The 21,166-nt window shown below is 47.6% G+C and overlaps 1 protein-coding gene across 1 annotated transcript in view; it reads left to right on the top strand.

Moving 5' to 3' along the window:
- SVOP (SV2 related protein) overlaps window positions 1-21,166 on the top strand; it is a 65,479-nt gene that overhangs the window by 41,070 nt on the left and 3,243 nt on the right. The window contains exons 7-14 of the mRNA XM_001496966.6: window positions 447-510; window positions 2,339-2,464; window positions 4,564-4,692; window positions 6,914-6,987; window positions 9,009-9,085; window positions 12,681-12,788; window positions 15,340-15,451; window positions 16,362-16,443. Of these exons, the coding sequence (XP_001497016.3) occupies window positions 447-510; window positions 2,339-2,464; window positions 4,564-4,692; window positions 6,914-6,987; window positions 9,009-9,085; window positions 12,681-12,788; window positions 15,340-15,451; window positions 16,362-16,443 (772 nt within the window). The remainder of the gene's footprint in view (window positions 1-446; window positions 511-2,338; window positions 2,465-4,563; window positions 4,693-6,913; window positions 6,988-9,008; window positions 9,086-12,680; window positions 12,789-15,339; window positions 15,452-16,361; window positions 16,444-21,166) is intronic.

The raw sequence follows: 21,166 nt of genomic DNA on the forward strand, positions 1-21,166 counted from the left end.
TCTGGTCACAGGGAGACATCAGATGGACCCAGGATGAGGGGCGTGCGACAGAAGGGAAAGCCCTTCCTCTGAGACTATTGGAGACTTGAGCAAGAGAGAAAACCTGAGGAACTGTTCTAGCTTGAAGTTGCCCATCAAACCGCCACCCTATTTTCCCCTGGACTCACTGGGTTGTGGGGAAGTAACAGCAGCCGTTACTAAATTCGAGAATCACATGGGGAGTCAGTTAAAAATGCAGATGCCACGGACCCACCCCTGAGACCTCTTTCTGAAGGCCTGGAGTGGGGCCTGGGCATCTGCATATTGAGCCGTTATCCCCGGAAATCCTGATGTCAGTGGTCCACAGACCACCCTTGGAGGAGCGTTGGCCCAGAACTGCAGAAAGCTTTAGCAATGTTCCCGCTCAGTGCTGACCGTAACCCCCTTTCTGTCTTTCACTTTCGCAGGGTCACGCTGTACGCCGAGTTCCTTCCCATGAAAGCCAGAGCTAAGTGCATCTTGCTGATTGAGGTAAGGAAGGAGGTCGGGGCTTCTGGAGAGCGCTCATTCTCCGGGCAGGCAGCTCTCAGGTGTCCTGAGCCTCAGAATAAGGGAAAGGTTTAAGAAAAATGTAACAGACTCAGTATGCAAAGACTTCAACAGATCAGTTACATTGATTCCGACATAGTTGTTTCGCATTATGGGCAAGTTCTTCAACTGAAAAGAAAATTCAATCTGCCATCCCTTTAAAAAAATGGTGGCAGGTGGGCGGTACGTTCTTCTTGACCTGGCTTTCATCTGAGAGAGGGTGCTGCATGGTGCAGCTTGAGTGGCCCGAACTCCTGCTCCCTGCCCCTATCATCACCCTCCCCCATTTGTACCCAGGACCACTCGTGTCTTATGTGACGCTGCCTTAACACTCTCTCTGTCCAGCCAGTCCCTCTCAAGACTCCTTCTGCCAGGGTCCTGAGACCCATCTCCAACCACAGTCTGGCAGATACGCAGCTGCCCAGTGGCCCCTCCTCCATGCAGCGGCAGTAACGTTCATTTGTCCCTGCCGGACACCGAGGTCCACAGTGGATGCCCCTGAACTCCTTAGTCACCATGACAATATTGATCACGTTGACCCCACAGCCTTCCTGACAGCGTCCACCTCTGACCGATCAGGATGGAGTCAGCTGGTCCCCACGGGTATTGATGAACCAGCTATCTAAATATTGAGATATATCCGTCTGTGCCAGCTGATCCTGAACCCTGACTTCCACTGGTCACCTGACACCGTGTCCTCTCTTAGGACCCCTAGAGCTCCCCATGATCCATCAAGTAAAGAGTTAACTCCAGGCACATTGGAGGGAGTGTACGACCAGGGTCCAGCGTCCATTCTGACTGGTCAATGTGGCATGAGTTAGACATTCTGACTGTCACCCTGATTGTCAGCAACAGAAATGGACTGTGGTTAATTTACGCAAAAGGGGATTTAAGGAGGGTTCTTGGGGACCCCAGACCCCAGGACCCCAGAACTGCTAGGGTAGCTGAAGGACCACGTTTTGAAATGGACGATAGTTGTAGGTTCACGCTGCAGCGGGAAACTGCATACTCAAACCAGGACGATCTGAAGAGGGTTTCATTAAAAGGGGCTATTTACAAAGTTCCTGCAGGAGAGTTACCATCCCAGGCCTGCAGGGGCAGGGGGAGGGAGAGAGAGCGATGTGGCCTGGCTGGTGGCTGGGAGCTGTGACCTTCAACGGGGGGGATGCGGCCAGCCCAGGACCGCCCTGCAGAGAGGGAGCCAGAGGAATAAGCTGCAGAACAGCTTTTCCTCCCTGCCTCCCTCTCTCTCTTCTCCTCTGGGGCTCCCCAGTGGCTGCCCCCAGCGGGAAGCCAGAGCACAGGCTGTGGACACAGTCCACACAAAGAGCAAGGTGGGAAAGGAGGGAGAGGGACTCGGAGAGGAAACAGACGCGATTCAGCCCCGCAGGGAAGAGGCAATTCTGGCGAAGGACACAGGGGCAGGGTTCGGCAAGGGAGATGGATGTCAGGAGACCAAAACCGATGTGTCCACTAGCATATTGACCTCACATGATATGGATCCTATTCATCTCCTTAACCAGAGCTCCCTTACCGCACAGTCTGGTGGGCGCCACACAAATATTACACAGTGTGATGGCACCCTCGGGAGATGGACCATGTGAAGACTCTGGCCCAACCACGTGGACCACGGGAAAAGTCATGCCCATTCCGACCTTGCTGACCCCAAGGACCCTGATCCCCATCGACAGCCTTGTCCCCAATCACCCTGAAATTGCTCTCTGTGTTGACCACGCTGCCCCCATCACTGACGCCCGTTCTCCCATGCCAGGTCTTCTGGGCCATCGGGACGGTGTTTGAGGTCGTCCTGGCTGTGTTTGTGATGCCCAGCCTGGGCTGGCGCTGGCTGCTCATCCTCTCGGCTGTCCCGCTCCTCCTCTTTGCTGTCCTGTGTTTCGTAGGTATCTTTTAAGAGAGCTCGGGCTTTGCACTTGGCCTCCTGCTGTTCTCTGTATTTTGGTGGGGAGCGGGTGGAGGAGGGCACCAAAGTCACATTTTTTAAGATTATTTTTATTTAATTAATTAATTAATTTTTTTGCGGAAGATTAGCCCTGAGCTAACTGCTGCCAATCCTCCTCTTTTTGCTGAGGAAGATTGGCCCTGAGCTAACATCCGTGCCCATCTGCCTCTACTTTATATGTGGGACGCCTACTACAGCATGGCATGCCAAGTGGTGCCATGTCCGCACCCGGGATCCGAACCGGCGCAGCCCGGGCCACCAAAGTGGAACGTGCACACTTAACCACTGCGCCACTGGGCAGGCCCCCTAAGATTATTTTTTTAATCATGAAACGAGACAAAGGAACACGGCCTGGGGTAGACCCAGGATGGGGTGTTGGGTTTCCTCCAGACAGACACTCCTGGGATGTTCTTTAGGGATATAGCAGAGGATAAGGGTATACCTTGGCCCCACCACTGCAAAATCTACAGGAAAGGTGATTGTATGTGGAATAGCTGGGACCCTTAAGTTGCAAGTGACAAACATCCAGTTCAAACTGGCTTGAGTAAAAGAGAGATAGACACATGACAGAGGATTAAAGATCCAGCTTCAGGCATGGCTGGATCCAGGAGCTCAAACAATCTCTCCATCTTAGTTCTATGTAAACTACATCCCCCAGCAAGATCACACCACACACATCGTTTCATGTGTAGACCACACAACTGAAACCCTTTATAGCCAGTGGGCCCCAAAGTAAACCAGTAGGTGGGTAGGCCTCGTCTATGGTAAATAACATAATCGTTCTGGGCAGTGACCATAGGTATTGATAACTACTGAGCATAACTGAGTAGCAGGCTCTGTGCTAGTCTCTGTCTATGCATTATCATATTTATTCCTCCCAATGACTGTATCAGGTAGGACTATGGTGAACCCTGTATTAATTAGGATGACACCAGCTCCTGCAAATAAAGTCCACACATTCAGTAACTAAACACAATAGGAATTTAGTTCTCACTCACATAACAGGCCAGAGGGAGTGCTCCTGTGTGGGAGACCCAGGTTCCTTCCAGCTTGCAGCTCTGCCATCCTCTGAGACTTTGAAGTCTTCTTCATGCAGACTGGGGAAGGGCAGACGGAGACACACACTCACTTGTTAAATACCTTGGCCCGGAATATTCTGCGCCTATGCCATTGGTGAAAGCATGTCACATGACCTCACCTAGCTGCAAGAGGAGCTGGGAAATGTAGTTCCCGCCTGGGCAGCCATGTTCAAGGACAACTCTATACTACGGAAAGGGAAGCACGAATGTTAATGGACGTTAGCAATCTCTGCTACATTCTCATTTTACTGATGAGGAAACTGAGGCCCAGAGAGGTTGATTGACTTATCAGAGCCCACACAGCAAATAAACAACAGAATTTGAACCACATCTTCTGACTCCAAGTCTCATGCTCTTTCTAACATACCTGCTATTTAACAGATTGTTGTTGCTTTGTTTTACAGAAATAGATTTATCGAGTCACTTGGGGATGGGACTCTATTGGGCCGAAAGGTCCATCTGATTTCTTTTTGGCTCAGACTGAGTCTGCAAGGTGATGCTGAGCACAGGTGGGGTATAATGTCTTGAGAGATGGGGGTAAGATTTCCGATGACGGCGAGAGTGGCAGGGTTAATTTAATTCGACCTTCACCCAGAACTCTGACAGCAGCACAAAATAATAGTAATAGCAAGGCAACAACAATGAGCACATTAACCCATTCTAGGCACTGTGCTAAGCACTCTGGATTATCCCCTTCAATCCTCTCAACAACCCTAAGAGGTAGGACATATTATTGTCCCCATTTGATGGATGAGGAAATGGAGGCACAGAGAGGTCATGTAATTGCTCAAGGGCACACAGCCAATATAATCAACGGCAGAGCCAGGATCTGAAGCCAGACCTGTGGCTCCAGCGCCCCCACCCTTAAAGACTCCACACACAGGTGAGAGTGTGTGGCTGGAACCCGGCCTTCCCTTCCGCCCTAACCAGCCACGCCTGGGTCTCCTGTCCCCACAGTGGCTGCCGGAGAGCGCCAGGTACGATGTGCTGTCTGGGAACCAGGAGAAGGCCATCGCCACCTTAAAGAGGATAGCGACAGAAAACGGAGCCCCCATGCCGCTGGGGAAACTCATCGTCTCCAGACAGGTCAGTGCCAGCCGGCCTGCGGCGCGCGCGTCTGTGCGCGTGCGCGTCTGTGCGCTCCCGGGTGCACGTGGAGCGGGTGGGGGCGCAGTGGGCGGGACCTGCGAGGGGGTGTGACTACTCCAAGCCGTGTATTTTCACTGCCGAGTCCTAAAAGTGCCACCTGGAGAATTTAGCCAGTGATTGGAGAAATGTAATGTCGCTGAGGGGTCCCGTAGCTACTCCTGCGCCAGTTTCACCTTTCAGCGGCGAGGAAGTCGGATCAGCAAAAGTGATGGATCCGCAACAGCCGGACAGAACCGCATTAGAAAGTGCCGCGGGAGGCTTAGATCCGGGGCCAAAGCGCGCCTGTGTAGACATCCTTAACGGACGGTGCATCACCGCCCCTGGTGACACCAAGCGGCATGTAGAAAACCTGACAGATTATCCCTAAGCAAACAACAGACCCTACAAGGCAATTATCTTTTAAAATAAAATTATGTTTCTGATTGTGTCTATATTATGCAAAAAGAACTGCATGGACTTTCCCAAGAGTGAGAAGGGGTGTTGGCAGGGTCTGACAACCTAGAGGCCAGGAGACGTACCCCGAAGCCACTTTGGGAACCGCAGAGGGGGGGCAGGGGCCGTCCCAAAGAGCCTGGGGTGCGGGAGGCTCGGTTAGTTGCCTGTGGGGAGACCCCTGTTTCCCCGGCCCACCCTGCCCCCTCCTCCCGTGTGAAGATGCTCTGGATGGAGAAAGTACACAGTGTTTTCAAATGTGTCCCAAAGCGAAAGCGCCGGGGAGTGGATGCTCCGGTTGGGGGCTCTGCTTTGGAAAGGAGCTACTGCCCTTGGGACATCTCTGTCTGACCTGGCAGCAGGGTCTGTTTTTTGGATGGCCGTCGCTGGGGCAGGTGCACAGCAGATGGAGGCCCATGGAGAGAGAGCTCGCTTCCCCTAGGATGGTCCAGGAAGGCTCCAAGGAGGCGGGGAATCCTCAGACAAGCAAAAAGAGGAGAGAAGGACTTTCCAGAAGTCCAATTCCCCAAAAGCCAATTTTCCTGAATTAAGTTCGGCAATGTATCAATTTACCAAAAAAATGTATTTTAAGAATTATTAAATAGGAATATATTTTTCCTATGTATATATTAATAATCTATTCATTAATATAGTCTTTCTACTATTATATTTTTTTTCTGCTTTTTTTTTTCTCCCCAAATCCCCCCAGTACATAGTTGCATATTCCAGTTGTGGGTCCTTCCAGTTGTGGCATGTGGGACACCCCCTCAGCGTGGCCTGATGAGCTGTGCCATGTCGGCGCCCAGGATCCGAACCAGTGAAACCCTGGGCCACTGAAGCAGAGCGCGCAAACTTAACCACTCGGCCACAGGGCCGGCCCCATTCTTATATATTTCTATATATTAATGAATTTATTCCAAAATATATTCAATAAATACAAACATTCTCATATATTCAATAAATATGATTAATGAATATTGTCTTTTTATTCAAGAATGTATTACAAAAACGTTTTTATTCTTGAAGACGATACTCGTCGGAAGACAATCACCTATAACTCATAATCTTGTTTTTTTAAACTTTAGCCTGTTTAAATAACCAAAAATTTCTCGAACTGCTAAGAAAAATACATTCATTAAGTACATCTAAAGAAGAATATAATCACAGTAATAGAATATCTATTTTTAAAAGAACATTGTAAAGCAAAGATTTGATAAATTAGTAAATTATATGAAATTGGCACATGGGTCATTTAGCTAATCAATCTTTTGATAAATTGGCTTTTGGCGAATTGATTTTCAGCACATTGATTTTTGTCACCTTGACCTAGAGCAGGCTTTGAGTGAGGGGGCCGTGAAATAGCTGGACACCCCTTGGACTGGTTTTCTGGTCTCTGCGTCCATGGGACCACCTGGGAGGCCTCCGAGGGGCCAAGCCTGAGGGGTCTGCTTCCTGCTCTAGGATTCCAGGCAGGGGCTTGGGGCTGCAGAACCTCTCCATCCTTTGGGAATCGAGCCTCTGGACGTTGCTGGGTCCTGGCTGGAGGCCCAGATCGGCCTTCTGGGCTTGGGGCCTGAGTGCTATGCATTTGAATCCTGGATTCTCGTAGCCTGAGCCCACCAGAAACCTCCCCCGAGCCGTGGCTGTCCACAGGTCTCAGGCCACGGCCAGTGCCCACACATCTGGAGCAGAGGAGAGTAAACAGTGCATCTTTGTCTTGAAACAGGAAGACCGAGGCAAAATGAGGGACCTCTTCACGCCCCATTTTAGATGGACAACCTTGTTGCTGTGGTTTATATGGTAAGAACTATCTGCTGATGCTTTGATCCCCTTCCACCTGCCCTGTTTAGGGTTTTGTTTCAACTCGAAGCACAGAGAACTCTTTGATCTCAGGCAGCATTTGCAAAATTCAGAGGTTTGGGCATCCTTGTCCTAACTTCCATCTTTTCCACGTATCACCTATGCTATTATTTCCTTCGTTTTTTTCTTTAGTTTGACTCACATTTTACTCAGATAAATGTCTTTTAAAAGGAAACTTTATATGTCTGCTTTAAAAGAAAAAAGTCTTAATTTCAGGCCATCGATAGAAAGCACTCAGTAAAAAGTAGCCGGGTTGATGGTTTTTGAGGCACTGAGCCACTGTCTGTAAGAGAGAGAGCGGAGGTGTTAAGGATTCACGAGCACACAAGCGAGACTGGGATGTAAGCAAAATCATTGAAAGGAAACTTACAAGGGAATTTTTTTTCACAATGAGATTTAATAATTTTTCTATATTCAGTCCTCCTCTCCGCCCATATGGCCTTCGGTACCACCAGTGGCACAGAGCCCATATTTTGGGACCCACTGATTTGGTGGACACGGCATTCTTATAACTTTCAGTTCTGATCCTCAACTTTTTTTTTTTTTTTGAGGAAGATTTGCCCTGAGCTAGCTCTGCCAATCCTCCTCTTTTTGCTGAGGAAGACTGGCCCTGAGCTAACATCCCTGCCCATCTTCCTCTACTTTATATGTGGGAAGCCTACCACAGCATGGCTTGCCAAGCAGTGCCATGTCCGCACCCGGGATCTGAACCGGCAAACCCCAGGCTGCCGAGAAGCAGAATGTGCGAACTTAACGGCTGCGCCATTTCTTAAATAATAGCCATTGGCGGTGCCCCGAGAGGAGGGCATTTGCAGACAGTAGTTACCTTAAACTCCACAACTAGTCAAATTTCAGCTATTCTTTGATCTCTCTACCAAACCGTGTACACAGCATGGACATTTCACAAAGCTGGCGTGGCTAAGGCTTTGTGTTCTGTTCTAACCAATTCTCGCTTTCCTAGCCCCCTTTCAGCAGAGATGCTGATGAGCAGAGGAGCGTCCTAAAAGTGGTCGGTGGCAGGGAAGAGGAGGGAAAAGCTTTGATAACGTGCAAAACTGGCCTCCAGCTCTGCCCCTGCATTCTTGAGAGCTAAATCAACTCACCAAGCACTTATTAAACACCGGCTGTGTGCCCAGCACAAGCGTGGAGACTGCAGCATTTTTGAAAGGAGAGCGGAGGGGGTGGGGTGAGGACAGAGTGGAGGGTCTGTATCTTTGAGAGCGTGCGATTTTGTTGAGCTGACACTACTTGAACAGTGTGAATTAGAGACTGATTTTAGTGCACTGCAGAAATCACTAAATTTGCTGGCATGTGTTGTAATCCAAGGAAATTGATCATCAGCGTCTGATTATGACTGAGTTCCCACGTAACTGTACTACAGCACAAGAATGTTCTGGTCCTACAGACTCCAGTCTTCTGGTTCCTGGGACAGTGGGGAATTAATTAACTGTGTCATTCTGATCTGAAATTCTAGTGAAGTCTCCAGACTCCACACTTGTACTGGGCACACAGCAGGTGTTTAATAAATGCTTGGTGAGTTGATTTAGCTCTCAGGAATGCCGGGGCAGAGCTGGAGCCCGGTTCCGTATATTATCAAAGCTTTTCTCTCCTCTTCTCTATCTACGTTGACCAACTTGACCCAGAAGCCCTGACAGACATCAACAATGATTGTTTTGTTCCAAAGTTTGGTCCCCCAAACTCTTTTCCCCTTCAATTGCCAGCTGGGTAAAGAGGCTTTGGGGTGGCATGTCTCTGTCACATAGTACAGTTCTTTGTCTTTCAAAGGACACAGAATCAGTTTCCTTTATCTCAGCACTATGCCATCTTCTGCTCGAGGGCCCCAGGAGAGCCCCCAGAGGCCCAAGGTGGCCAGTGCCCTAAGACTGGTCCCCGAGGGGATGGGGAAAGGGGCCTTGCACCTCTCTCATCATTCCTAACCTTTCTTGCTTCCTCCCTGGCAGGTTTTCCAATGCGTTTTCTTACTATGGATTAGTTCTGCTCACCACTGAGCTCTTCCAGGCAGGAGACGTATGCAGTAGTAAGTATCCAGACCTCTGGACCAGTCAACGACCCCTCTCCCAATACCACAGTCACACACACACTCCCGCCCCAGTTTCTGCCCGGACACGGCCTGGCCTTGCACCAATTCCAGTGACTCCACCCCACAAACTCCAGAGAGAAAGTTTCTGCAAAATCTGAGCATAGAGGGTCTGGGCTGTGGTTTCTAAGATTCTGAGCAATCTTGTCCTGATGGAACTGACGTTCCAGCAGAGTCACCTCTTATGTCCCCCAGAGGTCCATGAGGTGCAGCCCTGCGTGTGATGGCTATCACCCCGCGCAGCAGCTCTCAGGTGCGCATTAAGTCTGAGAACCCGGACAGATCTCAACCCCGGCCACACAGCAGAATCACCTGGGGGAGCTTTGAAACAATGCCAGCATCTCTGGGTGTGGGGTCCAGGCATTAGTGGGTTTTAAAAGCTCTCCAGGTGATCCTGTGGTGCAGCTGGTGGTGGGAACCGCTGGACAAAAGGAATAAATAAAAAGCAAAGTCCGTGTGTAGATGTCTGGGCTTTCAAAGCCTTCTGTCTTTTAGAGAACACTAGATTCCTAGCATTGAACCCAGGATGGAGAGAAATCGATGAAGTTCTTGCTTGTCTGCAGGACTTGCCCAATTATCTTTTTCATATTAAGCCTCTATAATCTTAGTTAATAGTTTTGTTTATTGGAATAAGGATTTAACGAGATAGTGGAGTCGTATCTCACTGGGGGGGGGGGGTCTGAGAGAGTCTGAATTGATGCTCTGAGCAAGCAGCTCAGTTGTAAATTCAGGGTTTGGCGTTGACTGAGTATGAATTGCATGCCCCGGACAGTGGGCCTGCTTACGCAAAACAGGAGCTCCGGTGGAAAGTTATAAAGCAGGTGTCGGCAAACTTTTTCTATAAAGGTCCAGATAGTAAATATTTTAGGCTTTGGGGCCACACAGCTCTGCCGTTGTAGCAGAAAAGCAGCTATGGACAATACTAAAGGGACAAGCATTTCTTATGTTCCAGTAAAACCTTATCTGTGAACATAAATTTGAATTTCATATCATTTTTATGTCATGAAATCTTATTCTCCTTTTGATTTAAAAAATGTAAAAAAGAGTCTTAGCCTGGAGGCCAGACAGAAACAGGCAGGAGACCAGATTTGGCCTGTAGGCGATAGTTTGCCAAACCCTGTTAAAAGCTCTCTCATACCCGGGTGGGAAAGGGGTGCGATGCTGTGGACAAGCCCATGGCTGGAAACCAGGGAGCCTGAGTTCTAGCACCGACTAGCTGTGCGACCTTGGGCGAGTCATTCATTCATTCAGTATTTCCTACATGCCAGGTACTGGTTCAGGTGTTAGGATATATCAGAGAATACAGAAGACAAACATCCCTGCCTTGTAAGCTTACATTCTGGGGGAGAGAGAGAAAGAGAGAGAGAAAATAGCATAATAAGTAAGGAACTTATAAGATGTGTTAAAAGATGTGGACGCAAGTAATCAATACCCACTCTATAGATGAGAGAGAAATAAGGTGACCTTTCCTTGAGCCAGGCTGAGGACTATAATCCGGGAAGGCAGTCTCCACAAAGGAGGAAATCATTCTGGAGAAGCATGGTTTTCAGTACAGTTTTATACATTTTTAGAACAAAGAATGTACATTAGACACACCCAGCAGACATATTCATCAAAGTTTCAAAGAGATATTCACTTGCAAATTAGTAGGTCAACATGACCCTGATATCCAGGAAAGCGAACATTCTTCAGGAGCACTGATTTGGGCTACCGATACTGGCGTGTAGGAGGGGAAGTCTGTGTTCTTATCTTCAAGCAGTGTGTTCTTTTACTTTGAGATAACGTTTGACGCACTCTTCACGTTAATGGCTAAAGCAGATGTAAAATGTATGTTTGAAAGGCCATACATCAGGCTTCTCTAGTTTAAGCCGAATGAGTTTTAAACCAGACTAGTTACCCCATATGCCTCAATAAGTGAAAATCTCTTGTCAAAGGTGATAGGTGTATTCAAGGAAAAATTTTAACAAAAAGGTAAAATCATGCCTCTCATACACATATAAAATGAACATATGTCAAAGATTTATATTTTACTTAACTCATCAATTAAGGAATGGACCAGTTGCTAAGAACTGTGAAAAATCTGAAAGTTTACCCTTTGGCAAGCTAATGAGTTAGCCTTTCACAGTTTCTAGAGATGGTCTCTGAAGACATGACATTCCCGGGTCAGAGAGAAAGGACTTTCTTTCTCACAGGGACAGCAGTAGCCAGGGTGTCAGCTTTTTCTCACACCAGTTTCTCCAGCCCCACTTCCCACTGGGCAATGTGAAGAGAGCTGGTGATACCTGCAAAAGCAGTGGCTTCTGTGACAAGAGAGGACCCTGAGGCTAGGGCACCCAGATCTTTCCACTGGCTGGTAAGCCCACCTGTCCTTTGCATTGCAAGGAGACATTGTATCTTTGAAGGCCTTGAGCAAACCTGCCCTTCGCTCCAAAGGGAAATACTTTCTATCTTTTCAAGGCTGTTTGCTAAACAAAAGTCTTGAAAGGATAATCGGGAAGAAAGGCAGTCGGTGCCTCTGCTTGTAAAACAGGCAGCAGCGTGAGACCCCGTGGAGAATTGTCTACGAAGCCCAGTAGGAGGTTACGACTGGTTCAAAGGAGGATTCAAAACACGCACATATATAGACAATCAGAAACGCTGAAATGGATTTACAATTAGAGGCACAACTTGTCAGTATGCATAGGGGATAATCGACTACATTGCCACCAGTCGCAATTTGCTGTTTGACAGACAAGAATCGTTTGCATTAGTATCAGTATTCTACGATGTGCAGAGTTGTGAAATAGCTCAAAGATCATGCAAGGCAAGATAACCAATGAGAGTGCTCTAGGTAAGATATTTTTGTCCATTTCAGTCTTTCATGCTATTTCCTTACAAAGGATATGGGAGTAAAAAAAGATAGCAGAGCAGGGTAAGGGTCAGGAGTGTGGGGCAGAGCAAGGGGCTGTGGGTGGGTCGAAGTTTTAAATGGAGTGGTCCGGGTGGCCCCAATGAGAAGGTGAGATTTAAACAAAGACTTGAAGGAGGGGAGTGCAATGAAGTGCAATCCAGGAAGAGGGAGAAGCCAGTGCAAATGTCCTGAGGCAGGAACTTACTTGTTGAAGGAACAGCAAGGAGACCAGTGTGGTTGGAGTAGAGTGAACAGGTGAGGGAGAGAGAAATAGAAGGTGGGATCAAGGAGGTAATGGGAGCCAGATAATATAGGTGGGGATCATTGGGGCCACCCTAGAATCTGTCTGCCACAAAAGCACCTAGTATGTGCCAGTTCTGAACTGAGCACATTTGTATCTCTCAACCAGCTTGCCCAGTGGTTTCATTAGCCCCAGTTGTATGTGGAAACTGGGGCTCCAAGAGATGAAGCTGTAGCACGGCTGGTTGGGATTCAAAGCTGAGTCTGCCTGAGTCCTGAGTCTAGGGTCTTTTCCTGGCACCCCAGCTGAATGGTACCCAGGGGAGGCGGGGTGGGGAGCAGGAGGCTGTGATTCAAGCCTCTGGGCGCTGTTCTGCCTCTCTTTCTCTGACTCCCGCCTCCCAGTCTCCAGCCGGAAGAAGGCGGTAGAGGCCAAATGCAGCCTGGCCTGTGAGTACCTGAGCGAGGAGGACTACATGGACCTGCTGTGGACCACCCTGTCGGAGTTCCCAGGTGAGGGGCCACTGCGAGGCGGGGCTGGAGCGTGGAAGCCTGAGAACGTGGCAGCTGTTCAGCGGGTGGCTCCACCTGATGCTGCCTGGAAGCAAATCCCATTCTAGAGGAGCTGGGGGTTATCTTTTCAATCCTTAGCTACAAATTGTCAAGAACTGTGAAGGGACTGATATTTGATCGACTTGAAGGCTAACATGTTAAGCTGCCCAGTTTCGTGCATGCTGGCAGAAGACATGAGACTCCTGGGTCAGAGACAAAAGATTACTGCTCACGGCGCAGGAAGCAGCATGAGCAGTATATTAGCATCAGCTCCCCTGACCCCCAAGTTCCACGGGGATGATGAGAAAGGACCCAGGTGGATGCTACGCATGCGGTGGATTTGCAACCCAGCTGAGGAATCTCAAGCTTTAGGAACCCAAATCTTTTACATTGGGCTGCCAGGAACCTGTCCAGCCTTTGCCCCAGAGGGAGACATCATCCTTATTATATTGGATAACAGTAGACAGACCTGCCCTTTGCTCTCGGAGACTGTATCTCTGTCTTCCAAGGCTGTTTGCTATACAACCAACCTGGCAGTGATAGTCTGGAGCAAAATGTCAGCTAGTGCCTCTGCCCACAAGATCTGCAGAAATATGAGACACCCACGGAGAACTGCGCACCAACACCGGTCGCACTGGAAAGGATCAGTGGGGTGTCAAAAATCCAAACTTGCACATAAAGCAAAGCTGATTATCTTTTTCCTTTAACGTGAATAATGGTTATTATGACAGTAATAATATCTAGTAGTTACTGAGTGCTTACTGTGTCCCGGGCACTGTGCTAAATGTTTTACAGATACGGCTTCATTTAATCTTGTGAAGTAATATAATTAGTCCCATTTTCTAACTGAAGAGATTGAGGCTCAGAGAGGTGCAGCCGAAACTGTTCCCCGCACTTGTGGCGGCCAGCATCTGCATCTCTGTGCCCAGGGGGCATGGAAAGCTCAGTGTCTAAAAGCAAGCATGGTGGCTGGAAGTGCCAGGGAGCTAACAACCGGGAACAGCCTTCAAACAGTAACTGTGGGAGTTGGGGTATAAATACCCCAGCTTCCTTGCCCATCAGGCAGATTCTAAGGTGCACATTCCACGCTGGCTCCCAGAGTCCCCCAGTGGAATTCGGCAGCATGGCCCACAGGGGCAACCTACCTGATGTGCCCCATTCTTAGCTGCTTCCCTTCCTCATTTCACTTCCTCACTTGCCTGCTGATGCTTCCTTGGATGTCTGCCCAGGTAAACACCTTGCCCTTGGATCCTTGTACCAGAGTCTGTTTCTGGGAAAATCCAACTAAGACCCTGAGCGTCCTACAGCTGGCAGAGCTAAGAGCTGTGGTCCCACCCAAGGACCCAGAGTCTTCACTCCTGCACTACACTATCTTTTATCTAAAACCCTTTCCCCACATAGCCTGGTAGGTAAGATGAAAGGCTCTGGAAGTAAACTCAGTGTTGCCGGTGCCATTTCTGTGACTTCAAGCCCTTGTCATTTTCATGATGTGACCTTTCTGAAACCCAGATTCTTCTTCCTGATGAATTACATTTATCGTTTTGTTGTTTTTGTTCACTGACACATCCCAAGCTCCCGGAACCATTCCTGACGCACACTAGCCACTTAATGTGTTGATTGAATAAATGTGGAAAACGGGGTTATTAATAGCATTTCTTTTACAGGGTCGTTGTGATGATTAAACGAGATAATAGATAAAGTGCTGGCCCCAGATTTAATTATTATTAATAATAATAAGCACTGTGCTCTCCTGCCTCTACTGAGGTAGGGAGCATTGTTTCTATTTAGTCCAGTTTTACAGATGAAGTAACTGAGGCTCAGAGAAGGCAAGAGACTAACCCAGGACCACACAGCAAGTTAGAGGAAAGATGAAGCCTTAGAACCCAGGTGTTTCTGATTTCCATCCCAGGCGCCCACTGCCTGGATTCAGTGACTGTATTAATCCCTTGGTGCCTGTATTAATTATCCCAATTTTGGTGGCTTAAGACAGCACGTATTTATGACTCACAGTATCTGTGGCTCAGGAGCCTGGGAGTGGATGACCGGGCTCCTCTGCTTCAGCGGATGTTGCAAGGCTGCAATGGAGGTGTTGGTCCAGGGTCTGCAGTCTCATCCAAAAGCTTAACTGGGGCAGGGTCTGCTTCCACAGTCACTCACGTGGTTGTTGGCAGGATTCCATTCCACGAGGGTCATTGGACCAAAGGCCTCAGTTCCTCATTGGCTGTTGCCCAAAGGCCACCTCTAGTTCCTTGCCAGGTGGCCTTCTCCCTGAAGGCAAATGCATGAGAAGAGGCGGGGAGAGGGAGAATGCCAGCAAGACAGAAGTCACGGTCTTCTCTAAGCTCATCTCAGAAGTGACAGCCCCTCACTTTTGCTTTTTCATGAGAAGGGAGTCTCTAGGTCCCCCTGCTCTCAAGGGGCGGGGATTATGTAGCGTGTGTAGACCAGGAGGTGGGGGGCATTGGGAGCCATGTCAGAAGCTGCCAACCATGCTGCCCCCGATCCCTTCCAGGTGTCCTTGTGACTCTGTGGATTATCGACCGCCTGGGCCGCAAGAAGACCATGGCCCTGTGCTTTGCCATCTTCTCCCTCTGCAGCCTCCTGCTGTTTATCTGTGTTGGAAGGTGGGTCATGATGCCGGCTCTCTCTGGCCAGCAGGCTTATTTCTCAGGTCGTGGTCCGTGGCTCTTTGGGCCTGCAGGCCAGGGATTATACCCCCTTGGGGGTCATCTGAGGGATCCCCCCAGCCTCTCACTAGGACGGAGGCACTTGGCTGCCTCATAACTGACCAAGAGATGGGGCTCAGAGTTGGGGCCTCTGGTGGGGGTGGAGGTGGGAGGGCTGCTTAGTCCAGGCTCTGCTCCGACACGTCACATTGACACTTGGACATCGTCTCCCGGGGAGATCGTGCGTTTAGCTGTTTAATTTGTGAATTGGTTAGAAGTCGTCATTTGTTCAATGGAAATATTTCAAGGTCCTGTTTTATAATCTCCTTTTGGCATTTCTCCATTTTTCCATCTATCAAGAGCCTCAAAATGTGGCCGTGGCCTGTGCCTCTCTTGACCTCTGAGAGGGCCTGGACCAAACCTGATGAGGAATCTGTGGAAGGTCTGGAGACGTGGCCTAGACCTTGAAATGTTGGTGTTCTCACATGTTTATGGGAACAAGGGATCAGGATTATCTTAAAAATACTGAGTAGAAATTTACTTCCCCTGACTCAGCTGGTTCCTGGCTCAGTTCCTGCCCCCACAAGGTCCTGTCTGGCTTGTGGATGATTTCTATCACTTCTCCCCAACCTTGCCCCCAACCTGGGTACCGCAGATGTCTCCATCTCAGCCAGGAGCTTTGGAGAATGATCGACTTATAAAAGCAGACCTTTAGAGAGGCACTGCGATGTGCGCACATGAACGCGTGTCCGGGTAGGGCGGGCATGGCCAATTTCTAGGGTATAAACTCTGCCTGGGCACATAGGACTTTGCCGAAACAAGGTGACAAAAATACCCCTGCTCATCTACTTTTTCTTTCTCTCCCCAGAAATATGCTCACTCTCTTACTCTTCATTGCAAGAGCGTTTATTTCTGGAGGCTTCCAGGCAGCCTATGTTTACACACCTGAGGTAAGAGGGGGTGTCTGGGAGCAGCCAGGGTGGGGAGGGAGGGGGCTCCGCCTCCAGAAATGCCCAGCTGGGCTCCTCAGAAGGAAGCTTGCCTTTGGGTCTGTGAAGCGCTTCTTTTCTTTTTCAATCATTTTTTTCTGCTTATAAAAGCTTATGTTCATGTAAAAGTTCCAAATGTCATAGAGGATAGAACCCAAAATTTAAGGACCCTGGATTCCTCCTTCCTAGGGGTGACCTTCGATAGTTCAAGTGTGTGTTTTTCCAGATTTTTAAAAATATACACTAATATATGTTGGCGCAGGTATCAAATTGGGTAATGAGCAGCTGGGAAGACTTTAATAAAGGGACTAATGACAGCAGTGTGGGGCAGGCCTTAGAGAAACCAAAAAGTGATACAGCCCCACAGCTTGCAATGGGTGGCGGTGGCTGGGGACCCTGCTGCCACCCAAGGCCAGTGGGGTGAGGAGAGGGAGGTGTTACGGGGTCCCAGGAGAGAGCCGTGTAGAGATAAGCTGTGACCTTTAGCTGAGGGACAGGTGGCCTGAGGCAACCTGGAAGGGAAGGAGCTGAGGAATAAATACCCCCGCCCCTCTCCCCCCGCCCATCTCCCACTGGGGCTTCCCATTGGCCGAACCCGCGAGGAGCCAGAGGGCCAAGGAGCCCTTTGTGGTCCACATAGGCCAGCCCCCAGGGCAGAGCACGAGGAGAGGGAAGGTGGAGGGAGGTTCTGGATGGGAAGATGGAGGACAAGGCGCACAGGACATGTGGACCTACTTTGTTCTTTTCAACAGCTGCTGTACCATACTGTACTATATAGCGTATATATACACTATATGTGTTATATGCTGTATGTATGATATACTATATTTTACAATGCTATATATAGTATATTTATACATGTATAGAATATAGTATACTATATATGTTATAGTATATATAGTGTATGTACTTACATAGTATACTATACTATACATAATATACTATACTATATAATATGTTATATTTTATTACACTATATATACACACTATATATAGTATATGTACTATATATTATATACTATACTTTACTATATTATGTATCATATGTAATACTATATTATACATAATATACTGTACTTGACTATATAATATATATTATACTTTATTATACTATATATATACACACTATAGTGTATGTACTATATATGTTTTATACTATACTATTCTATATAATATAGTATGGACAAATCATAATTTTATAACAATTCTCCTACTAATGGATATTTGGGTTCTTTCTGACTTTTCACCATTGTAAACAGCGCCAAGGTGAACAGCTTTATATATATTCTTGTGCACACATGTGCTTCCTTTAGAATAAATGTCAAAATGTGGAATTGCTGAGTTAAAGCCTATAAACGTTACAAACATTGAGAGAAACTGAAAAATCGCCCTCTAAAATGTTGCACCAACTTCCAGTCCACACAGGAGCATCTGAGCATGTCCGTTTCCCACGCTCGGGGATTGTGAGTTATTTGTTTTGTGTGTATTGTATTTTCTTTCATCTTAGTTTAGATAGGAGAACAGGGAGGAAGAAATATTGTGTCCCAGAGGCTGTGCCCGGGGAGGGGGTTCTAAATTGCCCCTCATGCCCATGGGTCTGCACGGCACTCCAGAGCCCTCACTCTGAGTGGTCATCCTGAACCCCGATTCCTCCACCAAACTTTCTAGGCCCAGCTCCAAGCCTGCCTCCTCCGGGAAGCCCTCCCAGATCCCCCTCTCCTGCTTCCTTTGCCCTCGGTATCTGTTCCCCTCTGTATTTTAGTCACCCCAGATAGCTCCGCCCGAGGAGGCTCCTCCTAAGGCTCCCTGTGGGCAGGGCCTGGGTCTCCTGCTGTTTGGTGCCTATGGCATCTGGCCTCCTCCAAAGGCTTGTGAGCCACTTGCTGGAGCCTCCCCGAAGCGCATCAGGAGACGCTAGAAGACTGCCTGCCCTGCCAGGACTGGGGGCCCAGGTCTACAACGGCACCTGCCAGAGCTCAGCGAACAGTGGCCCTCAGCCGTGTCCAAACTGCCACCACTTCTAGACAGCCCAAGAGCTAAAAAGGCTGAAAGCAAAATTGAAAGAATATGATTTCTTGACATGTAAAGATTATATGATACCCAGTTTCAGTGTTCACTAATAAAGCTTTATTGGTACACACCACAACCACTCCTTTCCTGCTATTGCCCGCGACAGCTTTTGTGTCACAGTGGCAGAGCTGAGTAGCTGCCAGAGACCCTATGGCTCACAAAGCTCAAATTATTTACTCCCTGGCCCTTTAAGAAAAGTTTGCTGACTCCTGATTTAAACTAAGTGAACTAGCTACGTGTAACGATGAAGGACTGCTTAAACAACTGATGGCTGATGCAAATAACAGAATTCTGTGCAGCCCTTAAAAAGCATGCTATTGTAGATGACCCAACATGGACATGGGAAAGGTCCACAATCTTTTTCTAAGAGGAAAAAAGCCTTCAAAGCAGCATGTATGGAAACATCTAGTGGATGAAATTATATCAGCTCTGGGATTTGCTTCAGTATAATTCAGGAGGGGAAGGAAGTGAGAGGGTGTGACCGAGACAAACAAAGGGCGTTGAGCTTGGTACCAGAGAATTCACGATACCGTCCCACTCCAGTCTCTGCTCGCCGTGCTCCGTGACAGCAAGAACAAAATAGGATCCCACTACTCACTCACTGATCCAATTTAAAAAGTTAGAATGAGTGCCAACCATAGGCCAGGCAATTACATATAGGTATGTAACATAGTGTATATAGTTACATACATATTATCTATAATACATACACAGCTACATGTAGTATACATGTATATGCATGTATATATGGCATGTATGCAATTGCATATATTACATAGTGTATATAGTTACATGTATAATGTATATGCAATTAAATATATACGTATCTAATATATATGTTATTGCCTAAGATGTGGTTGGCACTAAATATAACTCGTACTAAGAGATATTTTGATTGTTTTCCAATTTTTCAATGCCGAGGTGATCAGCTTTCTAAATTCTCGGGCACATGTGTGCTTTCTTTAAAATAAACTTCAAGATGTGTAATTGCTGAGTTATATATGATATTTATAGTTATATTTCAATATAAGATTAATATATTAGTATGTACTGTATTCATTATATGTTAATATCAATATGTTTATTTATTGATATATTAGCATATATAACTATATAAAATATACAGCTACGTTCTATTATATAATAGAATATATAATTATATTATATATAATACACACACTCTTAATACAATGTCCATCCATCTCTATTGAACTGTAAACTGTGGAATATCCATTATGGAACACAATGCAGCGGTTAAAAAGAATGAGGTACGTGTCTATATACTGATGTGGATAGGATTTTAAGACATATTGCTGAGTGGAAAAAGCGAGTTGCAGGCTGATATGTATGGTATGATACCATTTCTATTTCAGAAACAATGCTATATATTTTCTACACACATATTTTTGAACACCTCTGGGAGGATATGTTCCTAACTCCATAATAGTGGGGTCCTGTGGGGAGAATTTTCCTGGAAGGGGGAGTGGATCAAAAGGGAATTTAGGTGTTGTGATTTTTTACAAGGAGAATGTATTTATATATGGCTTGTGTCGTTGAGTGAATTAAATATCATATATAAATCCGTACGGTATGCACTCAAAAACTATTCATTGAATGAACAAATAGACAAACATATATCTGAATATAATCATAGGAAAAGCTAGAGGAATATACATGAGAATGTGGCAGTGGTTATGTCCGAGTGTTGGGGTCCTGGTGAGTTCTGTTTTTCCCCTTTACGTTTTTCCTTCTTTCCCGGCTTTCTGCACTGAGCACTGTATTTGTTAGGGGCGTGCTCGCTGCTGTAACAAATAGCTCCCCAAATGGAATGTATTGACACAACAGGGGTTTCTCACTTATGAAACCATCCAGTACGGGTGCTCCGGGTTGGCAAAGCTTTCATCCCCACAGTGATTCAAGGACCCAAGATCCTTGCATCTTGCGACTTCCTCACCCGATAATTATTAACTAAGGATGATGTTCACCCCAGAGGACATTTGGCAAGGTCTGGAGGTATTTAGGGTTGTCACAACTGGAATGGCAGGTACAGAAGTGCCACTGGCATCTAGTGGGTGGAAGCTAGGGATGCTGCTAAACATCCTACAGTGCACAGGATGGCCCCTCATTACAAACAATGACCTGTTCCAGAACACCCACAGTACCCAGATTGAGAAGCTCTGCCCCCAGGCCTCCATGCCCTCCTTTCAGCCAGCGGACTGGGCAAGGGTGTGGAGGAGACGTGCCCCCTTCTTAAGGACCCTGGCCTGGAAGATGCACAGCCCCTTCTCACTTTGCCTAAGGGAGCACTAAGCACGGGGCCACTCCTGGGTACCAACTGAGAAGCTATGTAAATATTTCCATCTCTGTCATTATGAAAGTCCATGACCAGTGCTTCAAGGTAAACCAAAGACAAGTGGCAGGTAGAACAGTGTCTGGATCCTGAGTGCACAGCAGTTCCTGGTGGAGTCTTCGGGACCACCCCGGGCAGGCAGGACCTCCTTACTGGGTTCCCACCCGTGGCTTGGCCTCTTGCCCTCTTTCTCAGTTGAACTTCCTATCCCGTATGGCGTGAGAATCCCCACCCTGGTTTCCCACTCCTTAATAGGGTCCCCAA

Source organism: Equus caballus, chromosome 8, assembly GCF_041296265.1.
Source record: "Equus caballus isolate H_3958 breed thoroughbred chromosome 8, TB-T2T, whole genome shotgun sequence".
Taxonomy (NCBI): Eukaryota; Metazoa; Chordata; class Mammalia; order Perissodactyla; family Equidae; genus Equus; species Equus caballus.